The following is a 15,802-nucleotide window of genomic DNA, read 5'->3' on the forward strand; positions in this document are numbered from 1 at the left end:
TAGGGTGAAGCAATTAGGCCTCAGGCCTGCCTGTACACAGCAGTTCTATAGGGACCACCAATCCCTATGGGTTCCCAGCCACTGAGACTGTGGTGTATTACCTTTTATTGCTAAACTTAAGCCATCAACCAAAGTTTAAACCATAAGATTTACTATGTGTAAGTGGGTAAGGTACCAGGTAAATTCACTTTAGAAAAACAAATCCATAAACTGGATAATCCTTTTGAAGGTAATTTGACCATAGCTATGGATTTAAAACATTTGACCCAGGCTGGTTGCTGTAGCACACGTTTATAATCCCTGAGATTTGGGAGCCTGATACAAGAGGATCCTAAGTTCAAGGTCAGTCTCAGCAATTTAATGAGACCCTACCCCAAAATAAAAAAATAAAACAACTGGGGACTTAGATCAGTAGGAAAGCATCCTGGGTTCAATCCCCAGTACCTAAAAACATTTGACCCAGGGTACAAATGTATTTACAACAAACACAAAATGTATATCTATTCAAAGTTGCTCATTGTAGCATTGTTTGAAATAGTAACACTGGAAGTCAACTGAAATTTTCATCAGTAGGATACTGGCTCTTGCACATAATGGACACTGTACAACTATTTTTAAAGGAGAGAAAGAATGAAGTGAATCTCTTATGTACCACTCAAACATTCCCAAGAATATATTTTAAGATGTGAAAGAAAGGAAGGGAGAAGAAAGGGAGAAAGAAGGGCTGGGGAGATAGCTCAGCTGATAGAGTGCTTGCCTTGCAAGCACGAGGCCCTGAGTTCAATCCCCAGTACCGCAAAAAAAAAAAAAAAAAAAAGAAAAAAAAAAGAAAGGGAGAAAGAAAAGAAGGATAACATATTATGTACATATTTTTCTCTTAAAAATCATTCATGAGAAAGATTTTTAAGAGAAAAAATGCTTATAGATGTATAAGAAACGTCTAGAATATTACACAAGACCAAAAACTATGTGGGGAGCAGGTAAAGAAGCATAGGAAAGAGTTAATTTTTACTTTTCACATAACTTTCTTCCCCTTTTTAAAATGATAAGCATGTGTCATATTTATAATGTAAAGAAAATATATTTTGATGATTAGAATATAAACACACTAGTCCTAAAAGCAAAATTGTAATTCAGATAAAATTAATTTCTATGAAAACTCCAATGCTAGAAAAATCAAATGCTGCTATACAACATTGATGGTGGGTCAGATTTTCAAAACTGACTCTGATTTCATATATGAAAATAAAAATGAAAAAGAAATATATTCACTTCATTTGGTTAGAAATATTCAATAAAATGCATTTAAAGCACCCAACACTTGCCTGCACTTCAGAAGTCCTAAGTAAGTAGTGTTGCTAGCATTCCTATTACCTTCCTGGCTTGGCAGTTGTCCTATTCCCACACCAGCACCCCCACATTGCCCAATCTGAGTGGTGTCAATCAAGCATGACTCAACGACTTATCCAGGATGGCTCCTGAAAAACACAATACTTCAATTTCATCCCAGGGGAATTCCCCTCTGGCCCCTAGTCAACCCTTAAAGAAGATGGGGGTATATATTCCTCAATTACAGAGGCATTTCCTCAAGATAGGCAGAAGGTGCCTAACAAGAACACTCTCATGGCCTATTAAAGTCCCTATTTGCCAGGTTTGCCAGTAATCCCAGAGGCTCTGGAGGCAGAGGCAGGAAGATGGTGAGTTCAAAGCCAGCCTCAGCAACTTAGTGAGGCCCTAAGCCACTCAGAGAGACCCTGTCTTTAAACAAAATATTTAAAAGGGCTGGGGATGTGGCTCAGTGGTTAAGCACCCCTGGGTTTAATCCTTGGTACCAAAAAATTTAAAAATAAAAAATAAAGTTTCCATTGCAAAGAGATACTCCTACACAGGTCTTTCTCCAACAGCCAGCTTGTTGAGCAGAATTTAGAGACCCCCATATGTCTTGCCTTCTTTCTATCCTTCTCGGTTCACTAATCCTCTCCCTAATGTCCCCTGTGCTTTTCCAAAAGCAATGGTGCTAGAAGTTGAATATCAATGCTGCCCAGATGAAGAGTGGCCAGGTGATGCTCATGGAGCAAACAGGCCAGAATTCTCTTTTCCCAGAATCCTTTGCTCTTTGAAATGTGGTCTCCCTCCCACACCCCAGCCCCCAACCTCACCTGCAGGTCAGACCATCCACCTCTAGGGAGGAGGTAAAAAGAGATCACACGTGCCTGCAGGCCTGTTGCTTTGAGCCAAGCCCTGAGAACTGCTGCAGTCCTTCTGTGCATCCTCCAGTAACCCCACATCAGGTACAGAGCTGGGAAGGGTTCCCACAGTGCATTAGCTCCTAAGAGTGAAGGGGGAAAGGAGTGTGGCACTATTCAGCCACTGTCAATAATTCATGAGGCTCAGACTGAGGGGCGCCAGTCAGAGAGTTAGTTTTCCCCCCAACATAGGAAAAATTAGACTTAAGCTCTCCTATCTCATTGTAGTACTCATGTGCTGAGTACCACAATTTTAACTTCTTGGTTGAGAAATATACCATGAATCCAGTGCATACCTGTTAAATCACTCGCTATCCATATGCCCCCTTTAGAATGCTGAAATCCTTTCTTTAGACAATCAGCTGGTCTCCAAATGTACTAAATAAGCCTTTAGCAAGTAGGAATTCTATCAAAAAGAGAGCCCCATAAACTGGACTTCACAAATCGGGATTTTCTTTCCTCTAATTGAAGGGACTGACATAAGGTTGACGAACTGTTGATTGCACAAACTAACAACACTTTACTAAACCTATCCATCTGTTTTCATCATCTTTTTGGAAAGAAAAGACTAACTGAAAAGAAAAGGAAAAAAGAAAGAGCAAAACACATTCCAGAATAAAGGACTATCTGTTAAGTTAAATACATTTAGTTTTATGAAGCTCACTATGTTATCTTTATTTTTCTCATTTTGACTCAAACTAGTGGAAATATGGCCATGGACCAGTACTGCTTCTCAGCCTGGCATTTGGAAGTCACTGGGTTAAACTGATTCACACACTTTGGGGTCTGTTGGGGCCTTGCTGTAGTGTACCATAAGCCATCCAGATTTATTAATTCTCCCAGAAACCCAGGAGGGAGATCATTTCAAACCACTTGGCAGAAATGGAGGCTGAAGTCTTGGACCCAGAATTTATAGTTGGTGAGGAGTTTATTCATCATCTACTTCACATTCTCGTTCACAGATGAAGAGTTAGGCCTGTGGCAGCAATAATAATTACTGTGTGGTGGCAATAATTACTATGTGCTTAGCAGTTTGCAGTTCAAAAGAGCTTTTACATTCAGCAAATATTTATTGAACTAGGATGAAGGCTAAGACCTGGGGATATAGTGACCAGGGAGATCTTGAGCACTCTTGAGCTCTCTGTACTCCCACCACTGGTTGTTACCACTTATTCTCTGTAAAATGGAAAATCCTCTTGGACAGAGTCAAGACTCCTATCACGTTTATCTCCTGGGCTCCTCTACCTCACGTGGTGGACTCCGTGGGGGACCACAGGCATCATCTCTACAGCCAATCTCAAAGAATTTGCCCTTCTGTAGGCTGTCACCTACGTAAACCCAGACTTTCTTGAAGGAGGAATTCCATTTTGAGGCTTTGGGGAAGAAAAAGAAATCAACCCAAAGCCTCCTCTCCCTCTTGCCTTCCCACTCCCCTCAAAATATTTTAAAAAGACGTGAAAAGAGGGGTGGGAGCGTGGGGAAGCCGACGGGTTTCTGCAGCTGGGTGAGTCCTAAAGCAAACCGACCGAGAGCACTTCCCTGTCCGGCCTGGGGAGTCAAGAGGGCACAGAATAGTAGATCGCTGGACTCGGCGGCCGTGCGCCGGTAGGGGGCGTCCGCGGCCATGGCCGCTCCTGGGTGCCCAGAGTCCTCACAGAGCAGGCTCTGGCAGGAGGGAGGTGGGAGGAGACGAGGGGGAGGCGGCGCGTCCAGCGACGTGCCTCTTGCCCTACTGAGAAGTCACTTCCCAGAGCAGAGTGAAACCGACCCCGCCGACCTGCGACATGCAGAAAGCAGGACTGCTGCTAGGCGCTCGAGTTTGGAAGTCTGTGAGGATGGCTAGCTCCGGTGTGACCCGCCGGAACCCGCTTGAGAATAAGGTGGCCCTCGTAACGGCTTCCACCGACGGGTGAGTGCCGAGGCAAGAGTCTCTGAGGCCCTAGCTGCCTGACGCAGCTCTTGGCCTCTTAACATTTTCCTGCTGGGTCCCCTGCCCTCAGGCCTCCCACGTGCGGGATATGGGGGGGAGGGGGGACCACGTGTTCAGCCTGAAGGCTGACCCTCCACTGGCAGCCCTCGTGTCACTGCTGCCTCTGGCACAAGCGTGACAGCCCACTGTCGCCCCATCGATCCAGACCCCCAGTGCTCTGGGCTGCCCCAATCAACAGTTCCACCTAGAATATGGGAAGACCAGAAACCCAAGAGTTCAGATTTCAAAACTATTTCACTGTTTCCATACACTATGGAAATGTTCAGACACCCACTTGGGCACCAGTCTCCCAGAATACCCCCGACCCCTTTCCTAGATAGGACACAAGACCCATGTACCCAGATTTTTGTTTAGGTCAGTACATTTTGGCCCACCCTACTTATAGCCTATGTTTTACCCACCACTCTTATCCATCCTGTTGCTCTTTCCCATGGGACTTTGCTAGATGCCAGCTCCTCACAAATCTGAAACACAGATGTATGTGAAACACTAATGGCTGGCAATTGTAAAATGTGTAACCCTTGCTCCCAGGGGAATATTTACATTTTTAGCCATCATTTCTCATGCACCCCAAAACATAACTAAGGATAGAATGTTTAAGAATGATGTAGTCAGCTGGGTGTGTCTCATGTGCCCGTAATCCTACCTGTAATCCCAGTGGCTCAGGAGGCTGAGGCAGGAGATCGAAAGTTCAAAGCCAGCCTCAGCAAAAGGAAGGCACTAAGCAACCCAGTGAGACCCTGTCTCTAAATAAAATACAAAACAGGGTTGGGGATGTGGTTCAGTGGCTGAGTGCCCCTGAGTTCAATCCCCAGTACCCCCCCCCAAAGAAAAAAAAAGAAACAACAAGGTTGTACAAAGAAAGACCTGGAATTCAAACCCAGGCTGTCTGACTTCAGAGCCCATCCTTTCAGCTTCCTCCCCTATTCAGGACTTGACAGTCTTTGTCTCTTTCTGTCCACAGGATTGGCTTTGCCATTGCCCGGCGTCTGGCCCAGGATGGGGCCCACGTGGTCATTAGCAGCCGGAAGCAGCAGAATGTGGACAAGGCTGTGAACATACTGCAGGGGGAGGGACTGAGTGTGACAGGCACCGTGTGCCATGTGGGGAAGGCCGAGGACCGGGAGCGACTGGTGGCCATGGTGAGCAGCAGGGATATGGGCACCAAGCCAGGAGATGGCAGAAGGAAGCCAGCCTGAACCTCCATTCCTGTTTTCCTAGATAGTATTGGTGAGATCCAACATAGTGCTATTAACATAACATGCATTTCATATGCCTATCCTGGTCCCCCAACACATTTTATTGTGTGCCTTTCTGTTATGTCTTATATCCTAAAGTCTGAGAACCATCCCATCCCAGTCAGAGAATCCAAAAACCACTCTAATGCTTCAACTCTACCTCCTCTCTTGGGTACCCCCCTCCAAAAAATACATTGGGCCTGATTATCTAGTAGTTTCCAGTGTAATGGTACAGATGAGAAGGGTCAATACAAATACAATCACAAAATAAATATTCCCACCCATGAGCTAATAAACAATCCCCTATTGTCCAGAGTCCCTGTAAATGTATTGGAGGCAGCCCACCATGTTTCAGCTGTCTACTGTGTACCATTTACTGTATTCAAAACCTTACAACCTAACAACCCAGGCAAGGGAAGGACTATTCTTCCTGTTTACAGAGACAGATTCAGATAGCTAGAGCCACTTCCCAAGATTCCACAGCTATTAGGGAAAGAGCTGTGATTCAACCCTGACCTCCTTTTTTGACTGCCTATGAATTATCAGGCACTTCCTCATTGGCATAGGGCCAGGCTTTAGGTATCCATGTGGACTTTAGTCTCAAAAGAAAGTGTTAAGCCCGTGTCAGAGTTGATACTTGATGCCAACCTTCCAACTGCACAAGAAAATATGGACCATCAGGCTCCTCTCCCCTCAAGCCTCAGGGCACATGCTTTATTTCACTGAGTAAATGGAAGAACCTACCCACAAAGGGAAAGTATAGGATTGTGCTAACAGATTGGAAGGTTGACAGACATAATTTGGATAATTTTCTTAGAAAGGGAGAATCTTAAACAATAGTAGACAGTAGTATACACAGAACAAGGTAATTCTATTTTTAAGGAACAATCTGGCAAATGTTCAGAGGCATTACGAAGGGCCAAATGTGAATCTAAAAAGGTCACCTTGCCTGGCATAGACTACTGGACAGAGCCTGAGACTGGGACCTTGATTCTTGAAGGTAGAGGAGACTGGGCCATTAATGACTAGCCATTTGAAATACATATAGTTGTGGTATGTTTATTTGTTTGGTTTTGTTTTGAAGGACCAGGGTTCAAACCCAGCTCTTCGCATGATTTCATATATTTTTTTGGTTTTTTGTTTTTACAATTTAATATTTTAATGTCAAAATCCTGTTGTGAAAACAGCCTCTGGCATCCATGAGGCCTACTTAGCAGGTCCTTCAGCCCTGGCCCAGAAGTGGGACTTAAGCTAGACCTTGATGAATGAGTGGGAATGGACAGACAGAGTAGGGGTTGGGGTGCCAGATGACCCTGCAAAATGAGCAGACAGCCAAGGAGGGAATGGGGAATGCTGTCAGTACACAGCGGAGAGCACAGGCTCAGGTGCCATGATAAATGGGAAGGATGGGGATAGGGGCCTCAGATGCCCAGAGGAGTTTAGATTCTGTGTAGGAAATAAGAAGCCATGTGAGACTTTGAGCAAGATGAAAATGGTTGTTGAGGAAGGATAATCCAATAGTGGTGGGAGGGATAAATAGAGAAGACCCTGAGCCAAGGATAGTGGAGGTGGGACCAGAGTGGATCATCCAAGAGACACTTAGTAGGAATCAAATAAGATTTTTCTCAAACAGGTGTCAAGAAATAAGAAAAATAGGAGAGATAAATCAAAACAAACTTTCAGGGAGTTTGCATGAATATTGTCAGGATGGAGAATGATAGGCTAATTGTCAGCAATTTGAGACTTGTTCTGCCTGTTACCATGCAATGAGAAAAGCTGCTGCCCTAAGGATGGTTACTACTGGTGGCCTCCTAATTACACCACAAAGCTTTTCAGTGGTGTGGTGGTAAGCAGAAACCAGATTAGTAGCTTCTCTGCTTGATCATCCTTTTTCTAAAAAAACAAAATATACCTGTCAAAATACAGACAACTCCTAACCACTTTAGAATAGTGATCACTAATGTAGAGCAAGACTTAGAAGACAACCCAATGGTCATAGGTAACTTTCTCATTCATCTCATTCGTCTTTCATGTTTCTGTCTCTGTTCAATCAAAGCCCAGCCTTTTCCCTCTCTCTGTGTTGACATGCCTAGAAGGGGAGAAAGACAGGATGCACAACAGAGTGATTCTAGTGCAATCTACAATCCTCCCCCACCCTAGACACACACACACACACACACACACGCACGCACGCACACACACACACATCACATTCCAACTTCTGTACTTTCCCTCTCACAAGTCCATCAGCAAGGCTTACACAGAGTTGAGATAGGTACTGGGGCTTTGAGCCACACCACCAAAATTTAGAGAGCACAGGAAATTGTTGGGTTTTAAAATATTATGTGACTTTAAATTTTGTTAAATCTTCATGTTAACAGCCCAGGCACTCCTTTAGCAGTGAAGAAACAACTGAGCTTAGCACCTAGTTAGCAAGAATAATTAGTTAAAAGGAGAAACTAGCAGATGGTGTACATTGTTAATAACACCCCTCGTGTGCCAAATCTGAGGCACAAAGTTGATTGAGGTCCCATTTAGTGCTACTTGCCCAAGGCATTACAATTGCCAATACTAGGCAAATGCAAAGTCTGACTTCAGGATAGCTTAGTATCAAAAACCCTTATTGGCAGGTTCTCCTTGACCATTTGTTACTCTAGCACATGCCTCTCCACCTACTTACCACTTATTAAGAAGTGAGATTTCTCCTTTCTTGGCTTTCCCAGATTAAATCTCAATTTCTGCCTTGAATGTCCCATGCCTCCAGTCCAAAAAGATAAGAAAGAAATGGCATCAAAGCTGAGCGAGGAACTCCTTTAAACCCAGGCTAGTGTTATCACCGTCCTGATCCTCTGGGCAGCCAGTTTCATGATCTCGATTCACTTTCAGAGGGCTCCTATGAACAAGCTCTGTACTATAAAGTATGAGACCGGTCTTGGTTCTACCACCAAGTAGTTTTGTCCCCTAAGCAAATCCTTTTACCTCTCCCAAACGTGGAATGATCTGGCCTCCTGTTCTTAGCTGACCCTAACGTGTCATTACTTGAAGAAGTCTCCAGAGATCCCAGAAAAGGGGCCTCAACTCTGGGCAAATAGGGTTCTTGACAAAAGTTGCAGATGCAAATTTAAGGTCATGTCAATTAGAAGCACAGAGATTTATTTAGTAAAGTGATGAATGCACATTCCAGGGAGAATTGCAGGCATTTTGGGAGTGAGAGATGCTTTTAGGGTTCTTGGGCTTTTCTTTTAAAGGAATTGTGTGACAGGTGGGCATGTGAGGATGGTATCGGTCTAGCAATCACAACGTAGTTTATGGTGGTCTGGCAATTTCAGAGTCCTTAGGCTGCTGTGGTCTCCATTTTCTGATCAGTAGAGAACGTTGTAAAGTACCCTAGGTTATAGGTTTCTTAAAATATCCTATCTCTCTTTGCTTAATCTGTTTATTATATAGGCTAATTAACAGTGCATAAGGTAATTTTCATAAGTGGATAAATTTATAGTAAGTCTAATACTTACAGATTTCCCAGAAATTTGGGAGTGACAGCCCTGGGAGAGGGAACTGAAGTGGAGAGTGACAGGTCTAGGAGGAAAAGTATGGCTTTCAGATTAAAGTTATATTTTTCTTGTCCTTCCTTTGGTCTCCTTTCTACCTTTCTTTTCTAGTTCTTCTATCCTATCTTAATATGATATTAAAAGTTAACTTCCCTGGATCTCAGTTACATGTGAGTTACACCTCCACACGAGGATCCTGGGCTAGATGATCAAAGCCCCTTGTGGTGATAATTTTCCACATGTCTATTTAAACAGTTTCTCCATTCAGGTAAGTACAGACAGCTTAACTCTGAGATTATGGCAGCCCATTCAAGGAGAATGGACAGCAAGCACTTGGGGAAAAGGAACTAGGACTCACTGTGAAGTGGAGAGGTCTAGAAACAGATTTTGAGGTGAGGGTTGAAGGCTCCCAAAGAGAAAGTATAAAGGATAGAGCAAAGGGTTAGGGACATTTTTAGGAGAGGACAGACAGGCTGGAAACACTGCAAAAGAAATAAGACAACCTTAAATGGTTAACAGCAGAGCTTAGGGTAACTTGGGAGAGAAAAATGTTTCGAGGAAAAGAGACCATTCTGACAACTGTCATAAGAAGAAATTTCTTATCAATATTGGTAAATTCACCTCTCTTACTAACCTGCAGCCCTGACCAGACCTTTCTCCTCTCCCTAGGCTGTGAAACTTCATGGGGGTATTGATATTCTGGTCTCCAATGCTGCTGTCAACCCTTTCTTTGGAAACCTGCTGGATGCCACCGAGGAAGTATGGGACAAGGTAAGAGAGCATTAAAGCAGCAGGGGTCAGTCAAAAAACATTCAACACAAACTCGGTCTGTTTTCAGATGCCTTTGTCAAGTGCCACATAAATGTGATGTGCCACACACCTAGCATGCACCTGGTAAAGGGCAAGTAAGGGGGTGGCTTCCTCTCTCCTGCTTTTCTTTTTTATTTCTGCTTTGAGGCTTTTTGGTTGTTGTTGTTTTGTTTTTCAGTGCTGGGGATTGAACCTTGTAGCAGGGGAGGGCTCTACCACTGAGCCACACCCCCAGCTCATCTCAGTTATCTTCTTCCATTTGCTCTGCGCTGTCTACCTTGTGTTTCCCTTCCCCAGCTCTTTCCCCACACTCTTCTTCCTGGTTTATTTCCAGCAGAGACATGGCAGCTAAAAGGCCAACAGCTAAACTTACACACCCACCCATCCCTTTTCAGCTGCCAAAAAAGAATGCTTTCTCATTAGTTGAGAAACGTTAATGTTGTTAGTTAAATGAAAATACCAGTTCTGGTTAAATGACCAGACTTGCTGCTTTATAACATACAACCTTTGAGAAAGACCTGAGTTTTGCTTTTCGGCTTTTTTTTTTTTTTTTTTTTTTTCCCTTCTTAACTGCAGTATTAATAAAATCTGAGATCCAGATGTCTAAATCCAAGTGCTAGAATATTGGTTTTTAGGTGAACGTGTACGATTGCAGCATGCTCATATTTGACACACCTACATCCTTTAATTATGAAACTTTAATTAAAATATTTGTTTTAGTTTACTAAGACAAATATTCCCATATGATTTGGAAATGCTAAATTTCTTGCGATCTCCCCTTTTTTGCTTTTTACTCAAATGTCAATAATTTCTCAATAGTAAAGTATAATAATATAAAATAATATAATTTATCAGCACTGCACACACAAATGCCAAAATGTTCTTCAGTGAGCCAGTTCCTGATGTTGATATTCTTTAAAGAAATACCTTTCATGAAGTCTAAATAGAAACCACATGAAAATCAGCTTTTAATCACATAATCTTTCTTTTTAGTTTATATATATTTTTTTAATATCATGGCATATCAAACCTAAATGCAGTGGTGGTGAGGGTGGATCCTTGATTATTCTCTGAAATTTTTTTAAGAACGAAATTTGAGGGACATTTGGGAAAACTTCATTATGGACAATGTAGTAGGTGAAATATATTATCATTGTTAAATTTCTCAAGTATGATAATAAATTGTGGTTGTGCAAAAGAGTGTTCTTATTCTTTGGAAATGTGTGTTAAAGTATTTAGGGATAGAGCATTGTCATGTCTGTACCTTACCTTCAGTGGTTTTTTTGAAAACTATGGATACAAAAAAAAGGAAAAACGAAGTCAAATGTGAACAATGGGTGAATTCAGGTGAGAGACAGCTGGATATTCACTGCACTTCTATTTCAACTTTTTATAAGATTGAAAACTTTCAGAATAAGAAGTTGGCTTTGGGGCATGGAAAGGAAATATCCCAAGAGTGTTTAGAACAATGTAAACAAGGTCATACATTGGTTTTAAATTTGGGATGTGGGGGTTTTGATTGTAGCCTATGCTTCCCCCAAAAGTGCTTCCATGTGATCCCACTTTCTGATAAATGTCCAGCCAGACATTTCATCCTGGAGGGCCAAGAGCATTCCACTCCCTGTGCTCAGAACCCAGAAGAGTGCTGGAACAACCCAAGGTGGCCCAGGTCAGGTGATGGCCCACTCTAAGGCAGATCCAGGAGGCGACCCAGTTCTACATTCTCCCTACTTGGAAGAAACATAGAAAACCCAGCTCAAATTCAAAGCAACCTTGAGAGCTTCCAGTCATTCTGAGCCAAATTACACCTGGCTAGTTAGAAAGGATTAACTCTCCATTCTTCCACATCTGAACCTAGCTGAATGAACTGGTAAGAGCTACCTTCCCCTAAACCCAAGGCCCTTCCCTTGTTTGGTCCAGATAAATGATCCCTAAGGTGTCAGCCAGCTCTAACCCACAGATCCAGGTGCCCACTGTGCCTGCGCCTCCTCGTCCTTCTCATGCTATTTCCCCTTCTCTCCACTTCAGGTTCTGAGTGTTAACGTGAAGGCTGCAGCCCTGTTGATAAAGACAGTGGTGCCAGAGATGGAGAAGCGAAGGTACCATGAGTGAGAGGGAGCCTGGGTGAAATGGGGCCCCGCACAACTGAAGGCAGTGGTTTCTGCCAGGAAGATGAACAGCTTTTTTTTTTCTTCCCAGAGGTGGCTCAGTGGTGATTGTGTCTTCCATAGGAGCCTTCTCTCCATTTCCTGTAAGAACCCCTTTGTCTGCCACCTTCCTCCCACTCTCCATTCCAGTTCTTTCCACCTCTCCAGTTGCCCAAAGTATGTGTCCCCTTTCAGAATCACACCACTACACCCCTTCCCACAAAATAGCTGCCTTGCCTCCTCAAACTCTAACCTAGAGGAGGAAAAGATGTTTTCTTGCTCCCCTCCTTTACAACAGATGCCCCATTGACTGCTGCCCTTGATGTCAAATAAGAACCAAGAATGACCTGGAAACTGAGAGATCAACCTGTTCTCTTCTTTCCCCAGGGCCTGGGCCCTTACTGTGTTAGTAAAATAGCCTTGTTGGGCCTTTCCAAGAACCTGGCCATAGAGCTTGCCCCAAAGAACATTAGAGTGAACTGCCTGGCACCTGGACTCATCAGGACTAATTTCAGCAGAATGGTGAGGAAGGGGACCCCTGCATCTCCCTGGGACCCCTTGAAGGGCATTCATCCTTTCAAATAGGGAAGCCCAGTACCTGAACCATGAGCCTACTTCCATCCCTCCTCCCTAGGCTTTTCCATATCCCTCCTCATACCAGCCACCCTTCCCAGACCAGAGTCCCATACACTCCTTTCCTTAGTTGTAGTAATTCAGATTCTACTCACACTGTTTCATGTCTCCTGAAATTGATGAGAACTGGTGAGACCCAGCAAGATGCCTCCCTAACAACTGAAAAGAATGAAACAGAGAAGGGCAGTGGGGATTGGGAGCCAAGAAGCAACTGGAAGTGAAAGGGGCATCTCTCCATCCTTCCTGTCCACTGACATGTGAACAGTTTCTTCCTCTCACTGCCCCTCAGTTTTCTCTTCTTATACATAAAGAGAGTTCCCTTCTTCCTGCAGTTGTGGAAAGACAAGGCAACAGAGGACAGCATGAAAAAATCCATGCATATCAGAAGGTAAGTTATCAGAGAGGACTAGAATGGAAAAAGATGAAAAGGTCTGTCTCAATCACAGTCCATAGCTCACCACCTCACCCACACTGAGCATGCCTTCCTCTGCCTTCAAAACTTCACAAGTTCATAAGCACTATTTTTGCAGTGGTCTGACCAAGGAAGCAGCTGCTTCCATTGCAAAAAGTGGAGGCAGTAGGGTTTCAGCAGAGTGGAGCTCTAGGAGAGGCCCTGACCCCTCTCTTCTTTACTGTCTACTTCTACCCCTGGGCATCCATAGAGACTAGAAACCAAAACCAAAACTGTGATTATTTTAGTTCTTCTTGAATAAAGAGTCACATTTCCAAAGCTCAGGTTGGTAATCCTACAATCCAAATAAAAGAAATGAAGAGCTTTACTAAGCCTCAAACTCCTTTTGCCTAAGGAAATTACTCTGTTCCCCAGTGGGCTGGCTGAAGTGTTCAGACACCTTTGGTGGGCTCCCTTTCTTCTTAAGTAACTGCCTTCCTCCACCTTCTGGGTTCTGGGCACTCTTGTCTGTAGCATCTTCAGCTTGACCCCTCAAGGACAAATGCCAGCAATACCTAATTCTTTTGGATTATTTTGGTGCTGGGGATTGAACCCAGGGCCTTGTGCATGCGAGGCAGGCACTCTACCAACCCAGCTATATCCCCAGCCCAATACCTACTTCTTTACTGGCCCAAACATTGCATAATTCCTCAAGTCCTCCCAAAGCCATTCTGATGTCAGCCATGAGTTGCAGACCTAGTTCACAACCCATTAATAAGCCAGCCTTATCATTGTAGAGCCCAAATGAATGATCTAACCCTGTGCATCTCAATCTTGGATATATATTAGAATCACCTAGGGATTTATATTATATATAAGTTTTTTCAATACTGGGAATTAAATCCAGGGGCACTTTATCACTGAGCTACACCCCCAGCCCTTTTTATTTGGAGACCCCAAGCTGGTCTCCAACTTGTGATCTTCTCACTGCAGCCTCCCAAGTTGCTGAGATTATAGGCAGACCTGGCTTAGGGAGCTTTTAAAACTTCAGTGGCTCAAGCCCATTGCCCAGAGATTCTTTAATTGGTCCGTTCTGGAGCCTACACATCTTTTTCTTTTTCTTTTTTTTTTTTCCTTCCTTTCTTTGTTGTTACCATTGTTTTGTTTTGTTTTGTTTTGTTTTGTTTTGTTTTGTTTTACTTTGCTTTGTCCTCCCAAATGATTACAATGTACAGGTAGCTCAGAGAACCACAATCCAAGCCTTCTAGATTTAAGTTACTTACTCTCCCCACCTCAAGAGTATTCTATGGCAGTTTAAGTGCTTCCTAACTATGGACTCACTAATAAGAACAATGAGAATTAGCACATTCTTAAAAAACAAACTGGACTTTAAGGGACAAAAATAGATTCCTGAAAAAGTCTGTACATTGAACCCATACAAATGGAATCATTTAAAATCACTATTTACTGTCACACAGAATAGTATGTCTGTATGTGAAAAAAAAAATTTTTAAGTATGAATTAATTATTCACCATTTAATCAATATAACTTTGGATTTTGGTGTCCTGAATTCTCTAAAAACCAGAATGTCATTTAAATATGTGTAATGGCTTTTTCAGAGTGTAGTTTTTATGCTTAGACTAAATCATAATGGTAATTACAATTTTATAAATTCTTATAAGTATAATATTATAATTATGAAATGGTAACCCTGTTTAATAAGCAGAAAACTTGTACACTGTTCCTGAAAAATCAACTGGTAATTCTTCTTTAACCAAATTTAATTTCCCATGGACCAGGTGAGGGGGCCTGTTTGATTTTTACTTCCTTCCTTGTTTCTTCTGTTCCCCAGATTAGGCGAGCCAGAGGAGTGTGCAGGCATTGTGGCTTTCATGTGTTCTGAGGACGCTAGCTACATCACTGGGGAGACAGTGGTGGTTGGAGGAGGAACCCCATCCCGCCTCTGAGGAACATAAGACAGCCCACTAGGGCAGAGGTTAGCTCCAGTTCCTGGGGACCATTCCAGCATACTTCTGCTGACCTTTCCCACCTCTGCCCATCTTATTGCTCATCGCACAAAATCTCTTCAGTCCAGCCTTGTCTGCAATCAAGATGTGGTCTGATGAGGATTCCCACTGCTGCTGAGGCCTCGGATAAATGTTTGCCCTGAAAACACTGTGAAGCTGAGAAGGCTGTGTCTACCTTGGCAAAGACCAACAAGTATTCCCCACCCCCAACCCCACCCCGGTCTCTAGGGAATTTGAAGGTAGATGAGGGGGAAGGAACCTGGAGTGGAAGGAGCAGGGTTGGAAATTAACAACTTGCAAATGAGGTGCAAATAAAATGCATATGATCGTGTTGCTCTGAATCAGTATGTTCATTTCTGTGCCGGATGCTTAAGTATGGGAGCTGAGCACAAAGCAGAGGTCCGGGCAGGCTGGATCTCTGCATCCCCTCAGCCCTCCTGGTCTCCCGGACTTGAGCGTGACGCTTAAGGGTGTAGGTGTCTGCAGAGCTGCCAGCTGGGAGGAGGTGGTTCGGAACTCCCAGTTGCTACTCTGAGCCTCACACCCCAAGAGATGTGCCAAGGGCGCTACGGGGATCCCCGAGGCTGGGCGGGCAAGCAGGAAATAGGGACCAACTCCCCCAGATCCGGCCAGGTCCTCTCCCAGTATCGCCCTTGGTTTAGAGTTCCCTCCAGGGTCAGCAAGGACGAGCTGAACGGGTCCTGAGCCGCCGGGGAAAAGGGAGGGGCTATGCAAGTATGGCCCGAGGAGGTGTACCCAGGCCCGTGAACA

At 43.7% G+C, this 15,802-nt stretch overlaps 1 protein-coding gene across 2 annotated transcripts; it reads left to right on the top strand.

Moving 5' to 3' along the window:
* The first annotated feature begins 3,952 nt into the window (after positions 1-3,952).
* LOC124976831 (dehydrogenase/reductase SDR family member 4-like) lies at positions 3,953-15,366 on the top strand. Of its 2 annotated transcripts, XM_047539797.1 has the most exons (9): positions 3,966-4,155; positions 5,201-5,378; positions 9,692-9,793; positions 11,861-11,931; positions 12,032-12,083; positions 12,367-12,501; positions 12,945-13,000; positions 14,857-15,000; positions 15,095-15,366. In XM_047539797.1, the coding sequence occupies exons 1-8, from the start codon at positions 4,031-4,033 to the stop codon at positions 14,969-14,971; spliced, it is 834 nt and encodes a 277-aa protein (XP_047395753.1). In that variant the 5' UTR covers positions 3,966-4,030; the 3' UTR covers positions 14,972-15,000; positions 15,095-15,366. The 2 variants fall into 2 exon arrangements, with proteins under 2 accessions (XP_047395754.1, XP_047395753.1); XM_047539798.1 differs by lacking the exons at positions 11,861-11,931; positions 12,367-12,501 and having other exon boundaries at positions 3,953-4,155; positions 14,857-15,366.
* The last annotated feature ends 436 nt before the right edge of the window (positions 15,367-15,802 follow it).

This window comes from Sciurus carolinensis, chromosome 2, assembly GCF_902686445.1.
Source record: "Sciurus carolinensis chromosome 2, mSciCar1.2, whole genome shotgun sequence".
NCBI classification, from domain to species: Eukaryota; Metazoa; Chordata; class Mammalia; order Rodentia; family Sciuridae; genus Sciurus; species Sciurus carolinensis.

Coding starts and splice junctions, on each gene's coding strand:
- LOC124976831 (XM_047539797.1), top strand. CDS start 4,031: ATGCAGAAAGCAGGACTGCTGCTAGGCGCTCGAGTTTGGAAGTCTGTG. Junction 9,794..11,860: donor CCGAGGAAGTATGGGACAAG/GTAAGAGAGCAT, acceptor TCTCCACTTCAG/GTTCTGAGTGTTAACGTGAA. Junction 12,502..12,944: donor GGACTAATTTCAGCAGAATG/GTGAGGAAGGGG, acceptor TTCTTCCTGCAG/TTGTGGAAAGACAAGGCAAC.